Raw genomic sequence first — 24188 nt, 5'->3', positions numbered from 1 at the left:
AAATGCTCTCTTAGCTAATGTCCTCCATGTAGAGAGCCACTGCCTACCACTAGTTCTTTATTGTCAAGATGAGAAAACTGAAGGGATGAAAAGCATGAGCACTGTGTGGCAGTGATGCCATCCTTAGTGGTTTTTGACAATCTACTGGCCATCGGGGTTTTTTGGGGATGATGTCGATAGGAGAAAGAATTTGGCAGTATTACTTTGATGGTATTGTTGGTTGTGATAGAAGGTGTGCAAAGATGTTTTGGGAGAAACTGCTTTACCTGCAGAGCTCCCAAATATAAATAGACGGGGCACATAAATGTTGGGGAAGAAAGTGATGGCTTTTTTTTGTTTGTTTTGTTTCATTTGTGTTTTTTTTTTGCGCAAGGGAGAGTTCTTAGGTAACTGAGAAACACAACAATTAAGTGATTTGTTTCAGACATGCAAAGTTTGTGAAAACTTGGAACTAAGCATGGATTTTCTCCCACGCTAGTGCAGGAAGGACCGTGTTTATCTGACTGCCAGTTGGCTCTGGTACTGATGTCAGAGATCCATTCTGGTTTCAGAGACAGCACACCAGTATGCAAGAGAGGAATGTTTGTCTCATTAAGTTTTTTACATAGTAGAGCAGACACTATTAATCTCCATTAACCAGCAACCTGATATGTCCCCAAAACTTGCTGAGCAGTGCCATTAAAGGATAAGAAGAATTGGAAGGGCAAAAAGAATGTGAAAATCAAGAAGTGATAACCGTATCTTCCTTCTTGAACATTCAGTCACATTCCTAGTGTACAGTATATTTAGTAGATATACTCTTACTATTACAATAATTGCTGCCCCACAGGAAGCGGGCATATTTTTTAGGAATTGCAATAATATTGTCAATTTTATAGAACATTTTTAATTAAAGTGTTCTCCTTGTGGCTTTTTTATCAGGACAGCTCTGTATTTTCCTAAGACAACCTGTAACTATGCCAAAGTCAGTATTTCCAAATGCCTATTTCAAAAGAGAGAGGCAAAAAAGAAAAGAGGTAAAAAGGAGAGAAATATATCAAAACTTTGAATGCAAACCATGAAGAAGATAGTATGTCTTTTTAAATTTAAGGTTCTATTAATGCCAATTAAGCAAGAGGTTCTGCTGCTCAGTGTCCTAAGCAGCAAAGGTAAGTTCTTGTGACATACTCTTCTCCACACAGGGATTCAGACAAGGAATTACAGGATATATTTGCGTAGGTGCTACCTTACCTACTGAAGACCTCATTGAAGCTAAACAAATTTGTACCTTTGGTACAAACGGTAAATTTTATTTAGAAGCTTTCCTCTGCTGAATACCATATTTGGCAGATAGATGAGTTGTCTAAGCTCCTGTAGCTAAAGCCAAGAGACATAAAGCAAATTCACTTCTGTATAGGTGTGCCTCTCTTAGACGTCAGTTCTAGATCTGGCGTGGACTGTCTCTGTTGTTTGCCTGTGTCTCCCCATTGACAGTGGGAGATGGTTGGCTTAAAGAGAATGAGTAACTATTATGCAACTAAAACTAGGCAAGATCAATTCAACTCTAGCATAGAGGAAGATTTAAAGTGTTGAAGCCTTGTTTAAAGCCTTGTTAGAGGCCGTATGAAGGTATTACACCAAAGAAGAACATAAGACAAATCACAGATAATCACTCATGTTTAGTGTTCCAGGCATAATGTCCAGACTGGAAAGGTGTTTCTGTTTGCCTTATTGCACTATGCATAGGCTGTTAGTTGCAGAACGGTAAGTAAAGGTTTCTGTGACAGCATTAGCTCTGAATTTTCTTATCCTTAGCAGAGAAAAACTCAGATTAAAATCCTACATAGAAATGTCAGTCAGCCTTGGGAACATTTTCTGGGCTCCCTGACTGTGAAAGTGCCTTGTCAGATAACATTCCCATTCTCAAAAGGGAGTAAGATTACATAGTAGGCAGCCAGGCTCCTCAGGTCAACTCCTTGCCCATGCCTCGAGTGCAGTATCATGTTATTGCAGCTCATTTAAGAATTTGGTGCACAATATGCAAGCGCAGCTTCACACTATGTGTATTGCATCTGTAATACTGACAAAAAATTAGTAGAATTCTGTGAAAAAACAAGTTAAATGGACCTTTTGCGAATCTCAACAGAAGACTAGCAAACAAAGAGGCACACAGTTCCATAACTGTTATGTGCTGGATTCTGAGAAAGGGATTACCGATATATTAATCAAATTAAAAGTGGATAGATTTTATTTGTCTGCAGTTATCTCCAGCTGGTGAGTACATGCAGACAGCAGACTGAGGGAGAGAGAGTCACATACAGGTTTAATTACTTTTCTGCTTATGCCTCCATTAGTGGGAGAAAGTCCTCTTCTCTGTCTATACTCTCTGCCCATGTTCTACACTTGTGATGTCAAAATATTTGTTTATGCATTTAAGATTAGTGAAAGAATTGACTAAATAGAGTCCTTTGGTTCCTAGCACTAACCTGAATCACAGATGATGTTGTCAGCTGTTATAAGAGGTGTTTTCTGTATTTGTGTTTTTCAGGTGAGCTAGGGACATTTTCCAGTAAAGCTTATTTAAGTGCATTCCTGTATGGATACCAAAAGTCCCCTATATCTTGCAGTGTGCAGCTCTAAGATAGTGTTGTGTTGTCCCAAATATACTCTGTGTGTTCTGGGTCACACTTCCTGCTCAGCAGGCTTCATGGAATGAAGCTGTGAATGGTAGAGCTTTAGTTGCATATTAAGTTTCCAGTATCCAAGCATTCTTTTTATAACATTCAGAACTCCATCTCCATCAAAATATTTCAGGAACATCCTTGTAAAACTTCCTTCAGCTCATTATTGACTGTAAAGAGTACTGGAATGGTTTATTCATGATTCCAGTGGATAGCTGGGTGCAGCTGTCATCCTACAAAAAGATCACCCTGGTAACACCAATCAACAAGCAGAGTAAGATGATCCAAATATAACTGAAACCTTCTAAATGTTGTCTTTCAACTGAAATATAGAGGCACAACTTCATCCCAAACTTTGCCTCATGAAGTAGAATCCATGAAATGTACCATAGACTTTGTTATTCACTGCTGAAAAGCCATCGATTTTCAGTTTTCTTTACGTAGTGGAATCTGAGAAAGGGCCTACATTATAAGGGAGCTGTGAGAATAAATAATTAAAATAAGTAATTAGTTCAGCATTGTTTGGGAAAAGTTATTGGGAAAACAGAATCGTCATGCAAAATATTAAACATTGGATCCATCTTTCTGTCTTCAGCTGACACTGAACAAACACCAGTGCTAAAATTTGTATCAGAATTTATTACAGCAGTAGGGGGAACTTCTGGATAGGAAGCCAGTTTATGCCTACAATTGTATCCGGTGCCTATGCTGCAAAGACATGCAACTGATACCACAGTTCAGCTCTGAGATCAGCACAGCACTTGTCTCGTACCTCGTGACCACAGCCTCAAAGAGGACAGGGCAGAAAATGTATTCTGGGCAAGAGGTAGTGCAAAAATGCAGCTGATATTCCATTATGTCATCTGCAAATAGGAAAAGGATAAGCAGAAGGTTTGAAGTAAGATCACTACACACCTTACCTGAGAATGATGAATGCTTGTAGCTCATGCTTGCAGGTTTTGAATTCAGATGATCCATATTACCACTTACAATTTCTTCAAATATATTCACAAATAGACAAGCAGTACAGCATTAGAAAACAGAACAAAACAAGAAGCACAATGTTGGAAGGACTTGTCCTTTCAAGACCACATGTAAGAGTGGTGACACAACAGTCATGCAAGAGTGGTGAAATAGTGGATCACTTTTCAGTACATTTTCTCTGACTCAGTTCCTTAAAATCAAAACTGACAAAGAAATGTCTAACACTATGTGTCAGTGGTTTCCAGTTACTGTGCTCAGTGCATTGCAGGTTTTGCAGCACTGAGTTGGTATGTAGCTTAATTATAAAACAACCCTGAATTCATTATTGCCATATATGTATATCCCCTAAAACAGGGAGATAATTGGATACTTTCATAGTTCTTAAAACAAAAATTAATTTGGATTTATTTTTATTGTTTCTTTATTTCCATGGATAGACAATGATCTTGTCTAATGATTAATATACATGTAATACATACTCTGAAACACGTACTTTTCAAGTTTTATTTTGACTTGCTGTCAAAATATTTTCAGAAAAAAAATATCTTCTGCCCACACACCTCACAGAGCATTACGTCCTGAGTCTCTTCAAATTAATGTCCACATCCAGGAGGGATGTAATTTCTGTATGCAGCCAGGAAAGCGCAATGTCATGTTACCTTAGTATGAAATACGATTGATTCATTGCTCTTTGCTGCTTTATCTCAATAACTGCATATGAACATACTTTGTATTGCAGCAGCACACAGATGGTATTATACAGATTAATACACATTCTTAATCTTTTACACGATGTTATGAAATTAAATTACTGGATAGCTCCATGTATACAGTAAAAGCACAAGTTTGAGTGCACAAATATTTTTATCAACTCCTTCAACAGTTAAAAAAAACGTTTTAAATTCAACATGACTGTGATGTTCTACTTTCTATTACTTTTGTAAATAGAACAGATCAGTTTTTGAGGGCACTGACAGTAGCCTCTTCTAATGATATTCAACAGAACTGGCCATAAATTTATTTTAAAAACCTGTTTCTTCTATGTGTGGAGATATAGCAGTCTCTACAGAAACTGACGAATAATTTAAAGCAGTATGACCTAATTTCAATACAATTGGAATAATCCTATAGAATTTGTGTATTCTTCAGTTTTTATTAATTCAGTTTCTAATTTTGATGATAGATTACATTATATTACTAGCACCAAGAATGTGTAGAAAACTGAGTGGCAAAATTAAAAATGAAAATGGTGTGCTGCTTTATGTATATTATATACATTCTTAAAATAGCAATTGGACAAATTCTGTTTGCCTCCAGCTCTCCAGGTCTGTCTGCAGCACCACCATAGGAGCCATTGCATAGGGGAAGGAGGGCTGGAACACAAGACTATGTGGAAATTCTTCCTTCACAACTGTACAGAGGTCTAGGGGATCTCATGAGACACAGCTGCTCCCCTACCCCTCTAAACCATTGGCAGGCACACAAGAAGGTCAATGAACTACTGCTGTATTTAAATGGAAAACCAGTTTGGGGGGAGAATTGCTTGGAGATATTTCTTTCCGTGACTGTGTATCTTATGACTTCTGGTCAGCTTACCCTGAATATTGGATTTTACCCTAAAGACAACATAAAATGTGTCAAGGTAGCATGTACCTGATTGCTTACATCAAATTGTATAATAAACTACTTGAATCATTTTTCAGTTTTTCACTTTGCCTCTAGAGGAAAGAGAGTCACACATTTTACTAAGTTGTCAGCCAAGCACGCTACTGAATGTCGTGTTTGACTGCAGCCAGGTTCCCTAATGGAGGACGTAGGAATCTTCATCATTAAATATTTTATAAAACAGAAAACATTTAATCACATTTGGAACTTCTGGAGTTCATCTGTAAGTTGTACAAGGCTTCTTAGCTTTTTCCTTGAAAGAGGAATGAACACATACAGATATTCCACCATTGTGGATATAAGATTATATAAGATTATGACTCTATAATGTCAATTTATCACAGCGCTCCATGTACAGCTACCAAGTACAAATACAAATCATGAAAAACATCTGTAAGTCCCTATAAGCAATTTGTCAGAATACTTTAAAGTACATGTATAATAAATGAAGAACACATGTTTCATAGGAACCAAATGAAACTAGAGCTGTACCGAATGCTTTGCCAGAGACTTGAACAGCTGTGGACATCACCTCTCTCTCTACCCAGCTTTAAAAGGCATTGTTTTCCTTTTAGCTTGACAGGTGATGTTTACAGTACCATCAGTCTTCCTGAGAGACAGATTGCCCAAAATATCCCTGTAGACCACTTCCATCTCCTGCAATGCTGTCTTTTGATTTTCATTTTAGATATTTGGCACTTTCCTCACCGCACCATCCTTGCCAGCTTCTAAAAAGCCATCAAACACCTATTGTCATTTACTTAAGAAAAAATATCATGTGACACGCTGTATAGCATTGTCTGTCTGGTAGCTACAATTAAGAGATGGAAAAGTTTTGTTCACTTACTGTTCTGTTCAGAATGTGCGCACACAAACACACGCATGAATCTTTTGAGATTCTAAAGAGTTTTGTCTGACTTCCCTGAGCTCAATGCCTCAGCAAAGCAGATTTCTTCTGTTTGAACAAGAATACATGATGGCAACTCCAAAGTCTCTTTGCTATTATGTTTTGCATCTCAGATTAAGGTTACAGCTTTAGTATTATTCAGAATGATACATTTCTTTCCACAGAGAAAAACTTTGCCAGTAACCCTCCCCCCCAATAATATCAATTGAATACTGTCACTTCTGTGTAAACCTTGGGCACACCATTTAAATATGTCTTTATAGTCTTCCTATTCTATCAGTTCTTTGCTTCTTAGATAAGAGCGTCCTGCTTCTTTCATTCCTGTTTCAGATTTGTTTCTGATAATGATAATCAGTGAGAGCTGAAGATATTTTATTTTACTAAATCTCTGAATATTAGTTCCCATATTTTTCAGTGTCTGTAGTGATTTGCCAAACCTGAGAAAGGAGCAACAACTTTTTTACTTGACAACCTTCTGTTATAAAATATATTGTTATTAAATTCTGAGTAACCTTTCAAAATACTGAGCACTGTTATATTCAAGAAATATGAATGCATTATAAACATTCTATTACTCAAGTCAATTGAACATGCATTAAGATACGTAATAAATTTGCAGTTTACTTTGTTTTATCTGCTTTTAAAAGTAGTAGGAATGTAAAATACTTTATTCAGGACTGAACATATGCAATCACCATTGTGTATTTAAAAATAAAACAATCCACTGATCATAGGATAGTTTAAATAGCCCCAAGTGTCCCTGAAGAGCTACTGTGTGCTGCGTAAAAGCTGAATAATCCTCCCTATGTCAGAAGGTGACTCTTCAGCTGTTCAGGATCACAAGCTGATATGCTACCACTTGTAAAAAAATAAAAGATTAAAAACACAATAACATATATTTAGGTAAAAATCACTGTGATGGTATTGGAATTAATCTGCAAGAGCTGACAACACTGAAACCAATCTAGCAAGAAAGATTCAAGGAATTGTAACTTTTACTTAAAACCAAGCCACAAACAACACAGCAAATTCACACCAAAATAAATTCAATGAGAATATGAAATTTTTACATCATATTTGGCTCACTTTTCTTCTTTTACAAAGATAACTGGAAAAAAGAAATATGTTCAAACACCCCTTCTATTTAAATATATACCGAATACAGTATTTGTAGATTGCCAGAAGTGCAGTCTGTGCAAAAGTACTCCAAATCATTATTTCTTGGTGATCTGAATAAAATACTTCAACATATTTATGAAGGCACATTGATAGAAGAAAAGCTGTTTCAATTGTCTATGTTTGTTTTAATCATCAAAATAGGGGAATTCACTTTGGCCCGTGTGCTTAGAAAAATAGGACTTTGACTTTCAAAGTCTCATTAGCCTTAATATTTAGTCTTGGTATTTACATCGTAGTTTCTTCCCATTCAAGCTCCACATCACCTACAAAAGAAACAGATACATTACATTAACCTGCCTTGTAAAAAAATGCAACTGGTGGCAGGCAACTGTTTTGGCTGAATTTTAAAGATCTTGCAGGGAAAGAAGTGGAAAGCTTGAGAAATGACTATTACCATGAGCAAGACTAATGGGCAACAAAATGCTAGAAAATTACACTTCTGAAGCAAGAAAATTCATGTCACAGTATTTGTTTATACTTAGTCTGGACAAGTCAATGTACCTGCTATGAAAAAATAATATTTGAGACAATCTGCATCTCCTTACCTTCCATGGCATCCAGAGAGTCCATCTTTTGCAGTGCTGAATAATTCACAAAGCATATGGGCTGACTACTTCCCTTGCTTGCCAGCAGATCCAATACACATTGATGCAAAAATATATATTGTGCCTGTAAGATGCGAATTTAAAGACGCTTGATTAGAAGAAAAGTGTAACTCTAATACTATATATATATATATAAGTTTATATAACATTTAGATGTTCCCAAAGTAACTGCAGTTTAACTAAACAATCTCAATACTTTGATGATATCATATATGCCTGATCTGATTTCATTCATTATGAGGCATAATGCATTAAAATTTGTCAAAACACGTTAATTCTTTAGCCCAGTAAGATACATGAAATTAGGCTAATCCTAACTGAGACTAATATTTTGTTTCACAATTTTCTGTAAAGTTTTCTTCTACAAAAAGTTGTTTGATTACTTTTGCCACTAGATTCTGACTGAAGAAACTGAACCACGTGAATGTAATATTTAGATAAGAAAATTTTCCTCTTTCTAGCATACAGAAAACCAGCAGGGTGCACTCAAATGCAAAAGTTCAAGTAAATCTGCATGTTCTATGAGCATGCACCATTGCTAAGAGCAAAAACAACACATTATTTCTAGTGATCCTCTTGGACCATTATTTTTAGTGATCCTCTTGGATTGCAGCATCATTTTTAGCAGATTATAGTGCAAAGAGTGGGCAACTAAAGTTAATCTGACACTTCCAAGGACGTAAAATATCCCTGGGTAATGATTGCTGAAAAGAGGGGGGGAAAAAAAGGTAACGTAAGGATAATGTAAGAATGAAATAAAGTAATGAAAACAAATAGAAAATAAATGGATTGTGGCTATCTTCACATAGGAGAAGTCCTGTGTATGTAGATGCAAAAAATGAGCCAGATCACAAATTCTTTTGGGTTGGAAGGGACGTCTTGAGATCACCTAGTGCAACTCCCACTGCTCAAGCTGGATCAGCTAAAGTACATTGCCCAAGACCCTGTCCAGATGGGTTTTGAACTTCTCCACAGACGGAGATGACCAAACTAACTTGAACATTTTAGACTTTTGAATGGGTAAATACGTTAGTGTACTTTTTTCTGCTCAATAATTGCTATTGTGTTTTAGACCTGCCATCAGTTTTCAATTCAAGTGTCCCCGATTCATAAGAGCTATTTGTTTACATGGATATGGTTTAGGGTCACAGCTCCAGAGCCATGAATAATTAAAACAGGCTTTCACAGGCCCCTGAAGTACACAGTATCATTACACTTTTCCATAGCTCATTTACTGAAGCAATAGCATTACTTCAAACTAGCCTTTGTACTTGCCTTGGCAAGGTGATAAACTTTAACAGATCCACTGGACAAATATGGATTTCTAGAATGAAGGTCTTAAGTTTCAGTAGAGTTTGGTTATTCTAATTCAGAAAGCAGACTCTGAAAGCTCCATAATCTCTTGCATTCATACAGCTACTTGTTGGCAATGAAAATTTTTCTGGTTTTGCCGGGGGAAAGTGAAGAAAGATACCTGGGCGATGTATGTGTGACCAGTTATTTTCCCAGTTACAGTTAATGACATCCTTAATTATTTGAAAGTCTTTCTACAGTTGGTAGTAGGAGACAGAATAAAAAAGTTCACTAAAGTTTAGGTTGCATGCTTGTAGTCCAAGGGCAGGTCTTGGTAACATACAGGCCAGCAGGCAGAGTACCAGGATATTGAAATTATATTTGCATTACAGAAGTAAACAGTGTCTGGGTACATTGCCAGCTGGTGCAACTTGATCATCCAAGCTAATTCAAATTAATTGGATAGTCCCTCACATATTTTTGATCCATGTGAACCAGCACTATGTCTAATGCCCAGGTGTGTTTCAGGAGTTACTACAGACTATGGGTCGATTCCCGTAGAAAGCCTGGATGTGGCTATGCAGAGATGTTTAATTGCACAGATGTGGGCCATTCTGTGCCCATTGACTACAGTAACAGAGGGTAACAGAGAGTGCCCCTGTTGGCAAAATGGGAACTATTTTGAAGCTATAATTAAGCAAAAAACAGGTCTAAGAACAACCAGTTTTAATTTATTTTACTCATAGATCTTACAGACAGTTTGACTGAGGGATCTCTAAATTGAGTTCTGGGAAGGAATTGCTCCTCTGTTGATATATTCTATGATGATCACATAAAATCTGAATTATAGACTACTAAACAGTTTTATAACAGAACTGTCAGACTAGTTTGACTACTGAATCTGCCATAAAACTTTACAAGATTTGGTTCTCTTTGGGCAAGTTTTAGTGCTGATCTCATTTTGTACTTTTGCAAACGTGAGCTAGGAATAGCCTGGTTAGAGAATACCCTGCCTCAGGATTTTGCAGTTAGCATATAGATCAATACTTGATCTGCTTGGAATCAGAACTACAAGACCATCATCTTGTATTGCACTTTGGCACATTGTTTTCCAGTCTCTGCCATTCCCAAAGGAACAAGTCTCCTTGCATTAAAATCAGTTGAAATCCACCTGTCATATGGAAGTTCATCCTGAAACTGCTCACCCACACTGAGAAATTGGTAAGTCCTCCTGTAGACTCAAAGGGTTGAGGCAGCAGCCTAGGGTTAGATCTGGCCTGCAGGAGACTTATGGCCAGAATCCTTTTGCAAAAGGGCTGGATTTCCATTCCACTGGATGTTAAGGATCAGCTTTAAATTCTGCTATTACTCCTTTACAAATACCCAGATCTCCAGGTACAGCAGAGGACTTCCCTACTAGCAGGTCATCACTAACTTGTATACATACTCACTAAGTCTGCCAGAAATGCACTTTTTTAGACCCATAAACCACCATTGCCTTTATTTTGCAAACTCCGAAGTCTGTGCTTAATTCTGTCCATATGCATTATTTTATTTGAAGCAATTTAAAAAGAATCAAAGAATCATTAATGAGGTCCAAGGTACATGAATATTTAAACGTTTGGAGGACTGTGCTACATATATGTATGCAAAAAAATACGCATAGTATAGTAGTAAATAAAGTCAAATTATGTAGTGCACGAGCAAATCCGTTTTTTATTTAACAACTGTTCATGCAAAACTCAAACTTTCTCAAAATCTGAGAAATCATTATTTAGGTTCTAAAAACTAAATTTCTCAGCAGTCTTTTCGGCACTTGTCAAGACTTTGCTGGCCAAATATACTTAAATAGATAAAAAGAATATATTTACATGATGTTTGAAATGCAAATAAAAGCAGGATTTGGTAGACAATGTGTTAGCTGCCTGATTGTTATGAGCTTTCTTGTCTTATTTTGTAGGAGATCAGATGATCAGATGACTAATTTTTAAAAACGAGGAAAACAGAGTGGATAACTATATAAATCTTACCAGATTCTGTACCATGCACATTCTTTCACTTCTTAATTCAGCTACAAGTCCATAGATATCCACAAAATCATGGTCATTTATATGTTGGGTTAAATGGTCAAGTGCAATATAAACACCTGTTCTTCCAACACCAGCACTGCAAACATAATACACAGGATAAAATAAGGTTTTGTTTTGTTTTGTTTTTGGTATAAAATATTTTCTTAGAATGTTCTAGTTAAATGAAGTTTATTGTGAAAATAAAACTTTGGAAAAAACATAATCTTTTCCAGTATTTTCTTGTGTGTGTGTGTACATCTCTTGAGTCATGTTCTGATTCTGATTTTACAAAGGGTTGTGTCGGACAAATGAGATATAATTAAAGCAAGCCTGTAAGAGGGAAAAAAAATGCTTCTACAGCTTTTCCGTGAATTTTCTAGAGCTCACTAATTCAAAGAAAATAAATCACAAGATTTTGTGATATTACACACACCTGGATTCTGTGATGCTTTTGGAGTATGAGACAAAACAACAAAGGATCTAGCAAAACATTTAGATCAAAATAGTTTTAAATAGAGGAGGTGTGTGCAAGATGCTGGTAGCTACCGTTGTTTTATTTCAAGGTTTGAAAACAAATAGAATTTTCTCAAAATAACTGTCAGGCTTCTCTGCAGTTAGTGTAATAAATGCAGAGTATATCACTGCAGATATTCAGGAAAAGTGTAGCAAAACTCTCTTGAACCTGCAAGATCTAATGAGTAGAAAGTAATGAATGAGCTTTCTGGATGTGGGAGCACATACTGCTGCTTTATAACACTGGGAATTTGAGCACAGGTGGAGTATATGGCCCGTGCTGACCCCTTAAGGTATCTGTGTTGGGGAAAGGGAATGGTATTCATTGCAGAGGTGCCCTGGGATATGTAAGTGTCCTCAAAACATTAAAAGCTTGTAGTTCTCTCCTGTAACAATCACTCTGGCCCTTGCAGTAGAGGAAAATGTCAAACTGTCGATAATGATGTCAAATAAAACAAGGCTGTATTACCCATTGTGGGTGGCACCTGTAGGACACTGAGGACAAATAAAAAGAGCTCCCATGCATGATAAATGCACGGTTAGGGAAGAGATAAGTGGCACCAAACCCAGCTTTTTCCTTCCACGTATTTCCAAACTCACACCAAGTGAGAAGGAGGCAAAGAATCAATTGCAGAGCTCTGAATCCAGATCACTATTTTGGAGTGCACCCACTCATTTGGTGGGAACACTGACCTGCTTGTAAAATGCAGACACACTCACCACCTTCCTGAAGACTTAGCCTTCCCCACACACTTAATCCTTGAAATTGCTATTTAAGAGTGTTCAGTATGAAATCAATGGAAACTATGAGAGCTGAACACCTCTAACCACCAGTCCATTTATTTTAGAATCTAAATATAGATTTTAGCTGTTGACAGGCATCCAAACTTGAAATCTGGCATGTACAAACTCTTATTCCTGTTTGTCATTATCTGTGGCTCCCAAATAGTTTCTTCTTCTTGTTATGTGACATGTACATTTTAAATACAATTTTTAACATATTTCTTAAAAAGATCTATAATTACAGTAGAAGTAATTAAAACAAACATGTCAGTTGCTATTTGTCTTTTTACAATAAAGAGGAAAATTGAGATAAATCCAGCAGTATCTTATGGTAATTGTTGAAGTAACTATTTCACTGACATCACCTCAATGGGATTTCCATGTATGGAAGAACAGACGCACTTTGGCATTTTACCTCCTAGAAAGAACTAAGGGGTATGGCTAGAAAAAACCTCACTACTGTCCATACTAGAAGCACACCTGTGCACTCAGTTTTCATTGTTCTTGTGACTTCTTCAAGCATTAATACACACTTGAAATTCTAAGATACTAAAGGATGATTTGGTGAATACGCTTACCTGCAGTGAACCACCATCGGTGTATTATCATGTGCTCGACTTGCACGGATAAGTTTTACAAAATGAATAATTGGTGCAGTAGTTTCAGGGACTCCATGTTCCGGCCAAGAAGTAAAGTTACACTGCCGCACCATCATGCAGTCCCCATGCTGAAAAATACAAAATAAGACCATTTTTAAAGAAGAAAGGTGATGGAAAATCAAGGAAGCTACATATAACCTTCTCAGCAATTTCATGTAAGAAAGAAAGTCAGAATAGCTTAATAATTGTAGTATGTATCAAGACATAATTTGTCAGGCACAGGTCTTCTGGCAGGTTTTTTAAGAGATGGCATCAAGTCCATCCTTCAGGAAGTACTAATTACTTCAGCAGTCACTCTCCATTTGACTTCAGTCACTGTATCAATGTGATTTGTAGATACAGGTTGAAGTTTCTGTTGCTCATTTAGAAGTCTTGTGAACTGGGATGACAAATTTATTCAGGGAAAATCAGCCATTCTAGGACTTATCTAGTGCAGTAAAGGGAAGCACATATACATTGTTAAATACAGATCTATTTTTAAGTGTTTGATGCCCTCTCAATCACAGCAGCAGCAATAGTAACTCAAAAGCTGGTTATTATCTGATACCTACATTAATTATGAAGGACATAAGAATAAAAGCACTGTGTAATGACAACGGCCTGTCTAGATCAACAGTATCCTGTGTCCAACAGTATTCAAGGAAAAATCTTAGGGAAAGTCATGAAACATGACAACAAGGTGTTTATAGGTCCACAGAATATTCTTTCCATTCTTAATAGTTTGTGACTTGTGAACTGCCTTGGATAGAGATGGTATCTCAAAATTTAATAGCACTTGTCAGAATTTTTTTCTACTAATTTGTCTAGGTTTTATGAAGCCCTGTAAATTTTTAGCATTCACAATATATGACAGCAAGGAGTATTGCAGTTCAATCAACTGTTGTATAATGAACCAGTTCCTTTTTAAAAAAATTATTTTGAACCAACCCCTTGATCTTTTAATGTTGTAAGAACCACTGAACAACTGTGAATGATTATGTGTAGTAGCTACTTTGGGTCTGTATTTTTTAAATTGGCCAACATAAAACAAAAAGAGAAGTGACTTTGCAATCAATATGGCAATAATTGTGAATAATATGCCTCACATATGCTTTTTACCTTCACTGGAAGATCATCAACAATTCATCCATTTGTGAATGGAAGATGAAGTACAATCTTGAAGTCAGCAACATGGCATATTTAATGACATGCCTATAAAGGACACAGCTTCTAGTTCAGGGTAGTTCAGCTGGAGTAAATGGATCACTTAGTCAACTCAGGTTATGTTTTGTTTTCTTTTCAGCCTCACCTTGGTTAAGACAGGTGAATTTGCATTTTGCTGGCATGTGTTTTTACTCTAAATAGTCCCTTTTCCAGTGTTGTTTATGTCTTATTTAAGCTGAAAAAAAAGTTAATCTTCTCTCACTCACTTTAAAATGTTCAGTTGTCCTGTACTATGTGCACAGCATATCCTTATGGGGTGACCACTGAGACAATCCCTGATTTGCTATGTTCCTTTTGTCATGTGCACATGCCACAGGATGGTAATGCACGTATTTGTATGACTGAGCTCAGCTCCCAGGATCTGGCAGGACTACATGCAATGCAGGTCAGTGTTGGGAGTGCAAGACAGGGCTGACTTCATCTTGGATCATTACACCCAGATTGCTTTCTGAGCCCACCTACTGGCCTGACTTAACGCTGTTGGGCACTAATTTTTCCAAAGAGTGGAAATTATAGTTGCGGATCAGGAGAAAGATGAACATCTATGCTGTACCCCTACCCCCCTTCCCAGCACAAAGAGTGGGAGTAATACTGATGATTCCCATTATATTGGGTGAATCTCCTGGGGGTGGAGGCCAAAATGACCGGTGGTACAATGAAAAACAGCTGCGCTGCACCAGAGAATCTTGCCCTTTAATCTGAGAGGGATACATTCAAAGGGATTTGTCTGATCCCAGAATGGTTAGGATTACTCCTTTCTAGAAGAGACAACTGAGGTGTCCAAATAGAAACTTCACCTCCCACCAGACCAGAGGTTCAGTAACCTTGATAGGCCCTTCGTAGCAGGTCAGCCACATATCCAAGCTCTTTGTGACAGAAACTGGAGAGAATACTCAGGAAAAGCAAAACAAAAACAAGCCAGGAATGAAAATGCAAGAAAAACAGGTAGTGCAATGCATTGCATTAAAAGAGTAAAATAATAATACTGATAGTTGGGTGGGATGAAGCACATCTGATATTCTTTGAGGTGTTGGATGGGTTTTATTAACTCAGTTTCCAGTTCTGGCTTACCCTTTCGATTTTTAGATCTCTGATGGTCCAGTCTATTTGAGTATCTTCCATCAATTTAGTAATCACTATATCCCCAAACACAGTAACTGGTTTATTATCTTCTGGCCAGTACTGATGACATCTTATCTGCAGGAAGATGATTACAAATAAACAGTGATCATATTTCAGTTTTGACAGAAATTACATACAGAATTTCCAATTATATCAAAAGCTGTTAATTGTTACACTGGTAACTTACTCGTCCTTTTTCAAAACATTGTGTAAGCATCACAAGTGTTTTTGCTCTTGTCTCCCACACCATTCTCCAGAAATCGCCCACTGTTCCTGGTAATGGTCCCTGAGTTGCAATAAACTCATTTGGACATAAATATCCCTAAGAAAAAGAAAATATTTAATATATAATTGCTGGCAAGGACAAAAAGAGTTTGCATGTGACTCATAGTTGTGCCAGTAGCTATCATGCCTAAGGCTAGAACCTTCTCAAACATACTAAATGAGTTGGCAAAGGCCTGGCCAATCATTGTATGGCAGATGGCCTTGGAAACCTCAGGAAGTAATGGCATTTTTCCACCATGCAGATCAGTTATGAACCAATGTTGTAATAAAGTCTGGGAAATTGCATCCTAAAAGAAACGTATTTAGCAGAGAAATTACAGGGACATCAGGTCAGTAATTCCCATTTAAAAATACTCGAGCTTGCACATTAGCCATACTGCAGATCCAGCCAGAGGAGACCAAGAACTGTGCCAGAAAGATGCCAGCAAAGTAGAACTGAATAGTGCTAAGGAGCAGTGGAGCCAGGGAACACACTAGCGAGCTGAGCGCTAATGCAACCTACACACCCCGCTGATGACATTGTCCTTCCAGTGATCCTCAGGAGTCTACTGTTGTAAATTAGGGATGGAGCTCATTCAAAAAAATGACCTCTGATAAAAGGGGTTCTACTGTAGGGGTTGACTTTTATTTTAATGTTGATTCCACTGTTTCGTTCATTTATAAATTGATGTAAAACTTCGGGAGAAGGAAGTTTGTTGAAAAAAAATCTGTGTAAATGCTGCCAGTGCACAGGTTTTCAAGGATCTGTTTTCTCAAAGAAACTAAGTGTACCCTGCAGAACTCTATGTCCTACAGAAGGTGTAAAATAACAACAATAGCAATAATAGCAATAAATTTATGCTGTAAAGCTAGCAGTCTATAATATCACAGAGTTCAGCTTATTGCTCAAAACAACTGTCACACCAGTTTATAGCACCACCGAAGCTCCTTGTTGGAATTATAACCCTATAATTCACAGCTGCCTGTTACTTATTCCATCTATAATATACAGAACAGGTGGCAGTGAGAAACTATGTTAATCCTCCCTAGTTTAAGAGTGAAGTGAGAAACTATAATTCAGGGATGTAAAGCTTACAGTACAGTTACTGACTTTTTCTTGTTTAACCAATGAAAATGAAAGTAGCATCCGGGTTCCCATTTGTTAGAACTATATACAAGATCTCTTTTTACCTCTTTTTATTTGTGTGCATATGTATATACACCTAGATAAATAGGTAGGTAAACACACACATATTGTATATTTACAGATATATGCATTTATATATTTACACACCTACAAATATGGAAAGTGAGATCATATAGAAGGAAAAGCTTTAGCCCTGAGAAATGGTGACATTACAGTTTATTTACTGATGAACGGTGACCTAAAGAGAGACGCCTGTATGCAGTACAGACAGGCAAGATCTCAGCAGGGAGCACTCTCTGCAGCTGGCTTTTGCTGCAGCTCTTTGGAAGCTGCTGCTGGTGTTCCCTTCCTAAACCCTGACATGCCAGTGACAGGGGGAGTAAAGACCCGGCCATGCTCTGAGATGTCTGGTCTTCTCAGCGGTTCTGTGTATAGTCCCAGCCTCAAGTAAGCACATAGTATGGCTCTTCTTTTCTGCTACCTGTCAGAATCAGGACATTCCATATAAAGTGAATAAATAGCCTTTGCTAACGAGAAAGAAAGATGCTGTTAAGACATCCATTCTCACCTCTATCACTTGTTCCCTGACAATGTCTCTTAGTTACTTGGAAATAACTATTTCTACTTGCCATGGTGTCATCTGCTTAGACTACAGTCGGCATGTCTTGCATTGCGTTTGAATAGTGCTTGAACTCACCTGAGACCACCAGTCACTTCTACAACATAATAAATGCATAATTATAAGTGATACTTTGAGCTTCAATGGGAAAAAATTATACAGGCAAGACCAGAGACAGAAAAATATAGAGAAAGAATTTACTGAGAACACAGAAAACAGAATGTCTAGGAAGAAAGTTGAGGTTTAGAAGTATAATACCCGTTTCTTCTTCAAGAAGCCTTTTTTCTTCCATCCTGACTTTCACCACATAATAAGGGGCATACCAATCCCACTCACCAAAATTATTAGCCATTTCTGTGAACTTTCCAGTTCAGTTATCTTTACATTGTCCTGTTTGTATATAATTACTTCAACTTCTGAACCAAAAGACAAAATAATACTTGTCTTTAAACAATTGACCTCATTGGGAGTTTCACTATTGTCTTTAATGATAATGGTATGAAAGAACTTATAGAAAGTAATTTGCAGGACAAAGTTTTGGTTACTACTGAAAATCATTGCTTAGCAACGAAAATAGGATAATTTACATTTTTAACTAGTCACGTTCAATGCCACAGAAGTCACTTGAACTACGCCATGGCAACAGTAGCCATAGTGAATGAAAGGAAAATTAGAATACTGTACTTGTAAGATATTTTACGACTCTTCTACCAGAAAACAAATACAGTAAAAATGTGAGAGACTTTCTACTTACAGACACATAGCTGGCATTAATGTAGTCAGATCCAGGAACAGCAGCATCAGGCATCAGTTTTACTCTGTTGTTATTATCTGTTAAGGAAATAAAGTCTAGTTAACTAAAAGATCTGTTCAAAAACCGTAGACACATGTGACAAGTGTTCCTGGAGTGCGAAGAAATCAAAAGTAATGTTGTTGTTAATCTAACAATAGTTGACATAGTGAAACACTAATTTAACCATTTTCCATTACTGTTTGGTCACCCTTTAATGTACCAGACATATTTTAATATATTTTTATTGAAATGGTGAATATGTCAAACCCTCAAATTTGATGTGTACGTGGGCGATCCTCTGCCTAAAGGTATCCAGTGTACTTTAAACCACGTTGTTCTAGCACTGTTGTCCTCCATGTGAATCAGACAGCAGGGTCAGGGGTCTGACAGTCTCTCCTGTGTACTTGCTGTCCAGGTCACAGCTTTGAGCCATATCCTGACACTTTTACATACTTTTACATCTTTTACATATGGTAAGCTCATTATTACAGAAAAAAAAAAAAAAAAAAGATTGAGCGTTTCCGATTTGGGCCTACGGTGTGTATGCAGAAATGGCAAAAATCAGGAAAGCTCTCATATGTGAATCAGTAAATGTTGAAACCAAACATTGCAAATTTTGATGTTTGGTCCTCAACTTAGTCAAAAAAAATGAGCATACAAAGATTTATGAAATTCCTCTGTTTATATTTAATTCTGAGTTACGAATATAAGTTTTTTAGTGACTGTAACTTAGACTACATCTTGAACAAGGCAGTAGATAACAGGAACAGCTGCTCTGAAAAGTTAATAGCACAGAATGTAGCATTATTAACCAAGGAATTCCATGCTCCCCATCTCACATCACAGCTAATGCCTAAAATAATAATGACATTTCTTGTCTTATTAACTGAAAAATGAAGCAGTGTTGAGTACAGAGAGACAGACTCCTGTCTCCTGTGATAAAATCTAGCCTTGGCTTATAAGTTATCATACAGTCACTCTGATCCTCTATGGAACCTTTGCAGCACGTGTACACATATCCACAAGAAAGCATACCCAGGCTCCTGAAGTAGCTGAATGCACAAACATGTGGATTTTATATGTTTTTTAGAAAAATTACGTCTCACTAAAGGGAAAAAAAAAAAAACAAACCCAAGGAAAAATGTTAAAGAGTTTGTTACATGGCTTGAATTACAAAGCTAAGAAACTTGTGAGGCTACAGTTTCTTGCACCTGCATGTTAAAGCTTGTGAGAGTAAGTTGAAAGTTACTTGCAAATAAAACTGTCTTTAAAAAAACACAATGAAAAGACAGATTACTTGACAGAAAATTATTTCATAATGTGAACATGATTGTTCTGCCATTTCAAAGACAGATCAAATAAAAATACACTTGCATTCCAAATATATGCTGCGCTATCGAAGGTAGAGAGTATAACAGATGTCAGTAAACACACATACATGGTTTTATGTTTGGGAAACGGTTCTTAGACCTGTTCCAAGGCAGATCAGCATCAGTTGAAGCAAGGTCTTCAAGAAATTTGGGAAGTTCCTGTAGAGAAATAAATGTTTGTTGGCAAACCTTTGCATTTCACCTTCAGTGAATATACAAAAATGACACAATCACTCCAGTAAGAGGAAGAATTCTTTAGTTCTCCAACAGCGTGCATTTCTAAGAACAGCTGGACGCACTACAGAGCATTCCACCTCACTGTCAACCCCAGTTACACCAGCAATGTTAGATGCAGAGCTGCAGACAATGCTGTCAAGTTGAACAATTAAAGCTTACATGAACTTTCACCTCTACAAGTCTGGATAAAGTCAGCCCCTCACCTTTGGTACTTCTTTTCTGTCTCTTCATGAAGTCACATGCTCAGTTAGTGTGCCCTACTGACTCAGCCTTACTCTTGGATAATGCCTTTTCCTGACTCCTGTAGCTTGGGAGAGTTCTTGCCACAGCATGAGAACTGATGAAAATTTAATTAAGTTGAGACAACTGGCAATTAGCTATTGTTCACGGGACTGTGTGTGATAGGGGTGGAAAAAGTTATTTTGGGTCATAACACAGTTTCATAACTGGTCATTACCTCTCCTGCTGGAGGGCAGAGATGGATAGATTATTTATATTGAGGAATGAACTTGATGGGTTGTTTGTGTACAGAAACAGGTATATTTCCAAAGCTGAATAAAAGAGTGGAGACAACTTCACAACTTGTTAATGGAGAAAACATATAAAAGTGCTGATCTCCTAGCAGTGATAAGAGAATAGAAAACTCTTAGAAAAGCCAGAATTTAGCCAGGATTTCTAAGTTATCAACTGCCTAAATCGTAACAGATTTTCCCTTTGTTTGACAAATGTTATAGCAACTCTGTTTCAACATCTGGCTAAGATATATATGAAGATATCTACCTATTGCTTTGAATGAGTACAATACAAAATTTTGCCACTTGTGCAAAGTAATCCCTTCAAATTTTTCTTTTCATATTAAGAGTTACTCTCTACATGGGCTACTTTGAAAATTGGGGCAGATAGCCATACTATCAGATTCAATGTTAATTACTTTCAAGTGCTCTTTTGCACAGGTATTTGAGACAGCTTGCCTTCTATAAGTAAAATGTAATGGGCAATTATTACCAAATAAATAAATAAATGAGAGAGGTAATTAAAAATGAAAAAAGATGGAGTGTGTTTTGTTTCAGTGTTTTTCTTTCACTGTTAATTCAAATATTTTGCCAGCCTTATTTGATGGGTTTGGACATTAAGAATAATTTAACATGAGCATTAGTGAAATGGCATAATTTAAAAACTTGTGTAATAAACCAAGTCAATAATTCATCTAATCTGATATCCTATTTTGTATGATAGATAATGTCTGATGTATAGAAGAGATCTCAAAACCCTTGAGCTGTATTATATGCAATATTATCCCATGAAAACTTTCTTTCTTTCACCCTCTGACAAAAATTCTATGGTCTGAAGCAAGAGGACTTCACTTCTATAATTATATCCTCAATAATTTAACTGCAGGTGCTTCTGAACAGGAGGGGAAAAAATGGTTTCATGATAAAAGCAAAGGACGTACCGACAAGGGACCTGACTTCTTGTCCTAGCTCTGACACATATTTCCTTGGAGAAAGAATTAAGGGAAAAATTGCAGAAAACAACTAGACTCTCATCTCCCTTCAAAAATTAACAAGGCACTTGATGCCATCCATGCCCTTCAAAATCTCACTAAATATCTATGTTTCCTAGGGATGATTATGCCCCTTCTAAAAAGAAAGTTTCTGACTTAAAATCACCTTATAAAGCATGTGTGACTTTACATTTATATCTGTATGTTACAAATTCAAAAAATAAGTTTAACAGACCTGAAGCAAATAGAAAACTAAATGAAAGACTGTAACGTACTGTAGAAAAATATATTTAAAGGCACTCATTACTTTAAAATCTTGTCTTTCAACCAACCTCTGCCATAGTCAATGCACATTTCTTTTACCTATTCAGTTGCCTCTTTCTTTTGTCTCAATAATCCCTTAGAGAAGTAAAGCCCCAATCCTAAAACTGAACCTGTGGAAAGTTACCTGTTCTCAGACTTCTGTGAATTCCTGTCAGGTTTGATAAGAACAGTAAAACACAGCTAAGGGTGGAGATGTTAAAATTTCTCTCCTTTGGAAATCTGAAACTCTCCCACAAACATTCTGTCATTGAATTTTCCATGAAGGAAGAACATAAACGAAATGCCTGTGGCATTTTGCAGGTAGTATGGGCCACGGGATCCCATTTCATGTGCAAGTCATGTGAACTTCAACTTGCCTCATTTGCCTCACTCCTCTGAGTCTTATCTTGCCAGTTAACTACTATAGAAGCAGCAATGTTGTACAGTAATTTGTAGTAGAGAGGAAATAGAAAAGCAGATTCTGTTGTTTTTGTAATGATGCTTCCACATCTGAACAAGTGCTCAGAAGCCTCATATCAATTCACTGCATCAGTATGAATTTCAGTCTAAATGATTATTTTCAGAACTTGGAAAACTATTTGGATTCCCAGATTCAATAACAATTAATCACAGAAACCATATTCCTCTGCAGACTCTTTGAAATAATTAATTTGCAGTTTGTTTACTGTAGGACTTTTGTGGTACTATGGTGACATTTGAAGGTATTTCACTTCTTAATTCATGAACAGAACTTACCATAAAACACTTACAGAGTTATTTCTGTTTCAGTAATTTGCCAGTTACTAGCAAAACTTGATTTCCTAAAGGTATTGAGAGATACATGGATCATCTGGAAAGCTGGAAGTTTGGAAATCAGCTAGATGGAGGACACTTTCAGTTACTGTGGCTCCCTATGGTTTCTTTAAGCTTGTCTTTTCGGATAAGACATGGATCCAGATCCATTCTGAGGTCCACATTCTCTTTTAATGTCTACACACAGACTGTGTTTATATGTGGACTGGAGATACCCAGGCACAGCAGCTTGGTCAGTCCAGTAACTTAGATGAGACCAGAAATGTCCCTGGATTTCAAGACTAAGTGAAATGCAAAGAGCCACATTTATGCTAGCAAAACTCCAAACAAGGTTTGTTGTCTACAAACTGCCTATTGTAAACGATCCCTAGACTATTTTACCTATGAAAAGGTATCTCAGAATTGTCCAGGAAGGCTGCTAGCTGAAACAGTAAAAATTCAAGATAGGGACTATACTAACAGTTTACTAGTGCAAATGATCATGTTCTCATGTCTAATTCCTTGTACACTTGAATTTACTAGTATGGAAGTGGTCAGAGAGCCCAGGTAAGCTCAGCACCATGTTTTTAGTTATGTGCTTGAGATATAATGGTCCATGGGTTCACATCTTGAGCTCATTTTGCCTACACATATTGTAGGAGCCTTGAATCATTTATGTGAAATAAAGCGTGAATGTGGATGGAAACAATGAACATCACAAGATCTGCTTTTTTGTGGTGTGCATTGTCTGTTCCTGTACATTGTAATTTCTGATGTCATTTCAAGCACATAGTCAATCCTATTATTCATCTGGTAAGACAGGCACTAGAGATACTATAGATATAGTCTCAATCATGGGGCTGGACCTACCCTGCAATTCTGCCTGCTCTTGGACATGTCACCTGGGAAGACAACACTACATTCTGGAACATGGAAGCTGAAGCTCAGAGAGAAAAAAATGGAAGCCCAAAGGACATATAAACCTGTTGATTATAAGTTGACCATACAGTTTAGTTGAATGAGGTCTTGGTCTCAATATTTCTCTAAATCTGAAATGGATTGCCATGACTATTGTTTACGTTTTAAGGCTTTTACAATTCTGTAAAGCTTTGCTAGTGTGGGTCACACCTAAAGAAAGTAATACTAGAAAATTTCCAGTGATGAACATTATTAATATGTGAAAATGTTATTGCTAGCAAAACTTTTCATCTGTTCAGTCATGCGTAATATAACTATAATCACTCTTGTTCAAGTAAAATAACACTTCTACTCTTGGAAAAAAAGTTATCCTTACTTCATTTCTCAGAGAATTTTATGGTGCTTTTTATTATTAAATCCAGACCAATTTTAACTAAGGAGCATAACAAAAAGCTGTAGGAAATACCATTAATCTTTTCACACTTTTGTTGGTTTTGCCTCAGAGACTGAAATATTATAATCTAGCAGAAGAAAAGCCAATTGTTGAGTCTTCAGTTTTGTTAATCCAACTGATAAGCAATTCATGGTAAATCTATAAA

At 36.8% G+C, this 24188-nt stretch overlaps 1 protein-coding gene across 4 annotated transcripts in view; it reads right to left on the bottom strand.

The window, feature by feature from the left end:
• Window positions 1–2603: 2603 nt before the first annotated feature.
• PTPRQ (protein tyrosine phosphatase receptor type Q) overlaps window positions 2604–24188 on the bottom strand; it is a 135993-nt gene continuing 114408 nt past the window's right edge. For all 4 annotated transcript variants that reach the window (XM_065041380.1, XM_065041391.1, XM_065041399.1 and 1 more), the window contains 8 exons: window positions 19904–19994; window positions 18427–18503; window positions 15830–15964; window positions 15592–15717; window positions 13237–13385; window positions 11324–11459; window positions 7941–8064; window positions 2604–7658 (listed from right to left, as the gene is read on the bottom strand). In XM_065041380.1, the coding sequence (XP_064897452.1) occupies window positions 7621–7658; window positions 7941–8064; window positions 11324–11459; window positions 13237–13385; window positions 15592–15717; window positions 15830–15964; window positions 18427–18503; window positions 19904–19994 (876 nt within the window). In that variant the 3' untranslated portion in view covers window positions 2604–7620. The remainder of the gene's footprint in view (window positions 7659–7940; window positions 8065–11323; window positions 11460–13236; window positions 13386–15591; window positions 15718–15829; window positions 15965–18426; window positions 18504–19903; window positions 19995–24188) is intronic.

The sequence above is a fragment of the Columba livia genome, chromosome 1 (assembly GCF_036013475.1).
Source record: "Columba livia isolate bColLiv1 breed racing homer chromosome 1, bColLiv1.pat.W.v2, whole genome shotgun sequence".
Lineage (NCBI taxonomy): Eukaryota > Metazoa > Chordata > Aves > Columbiformes > Columbidae > Columba > Columba livia.
The sequence above is the reverse complement of the archived record's forward strand: the minus strand, read 5'-3'. Positions and strand labels throughout refer to the sequence as shown.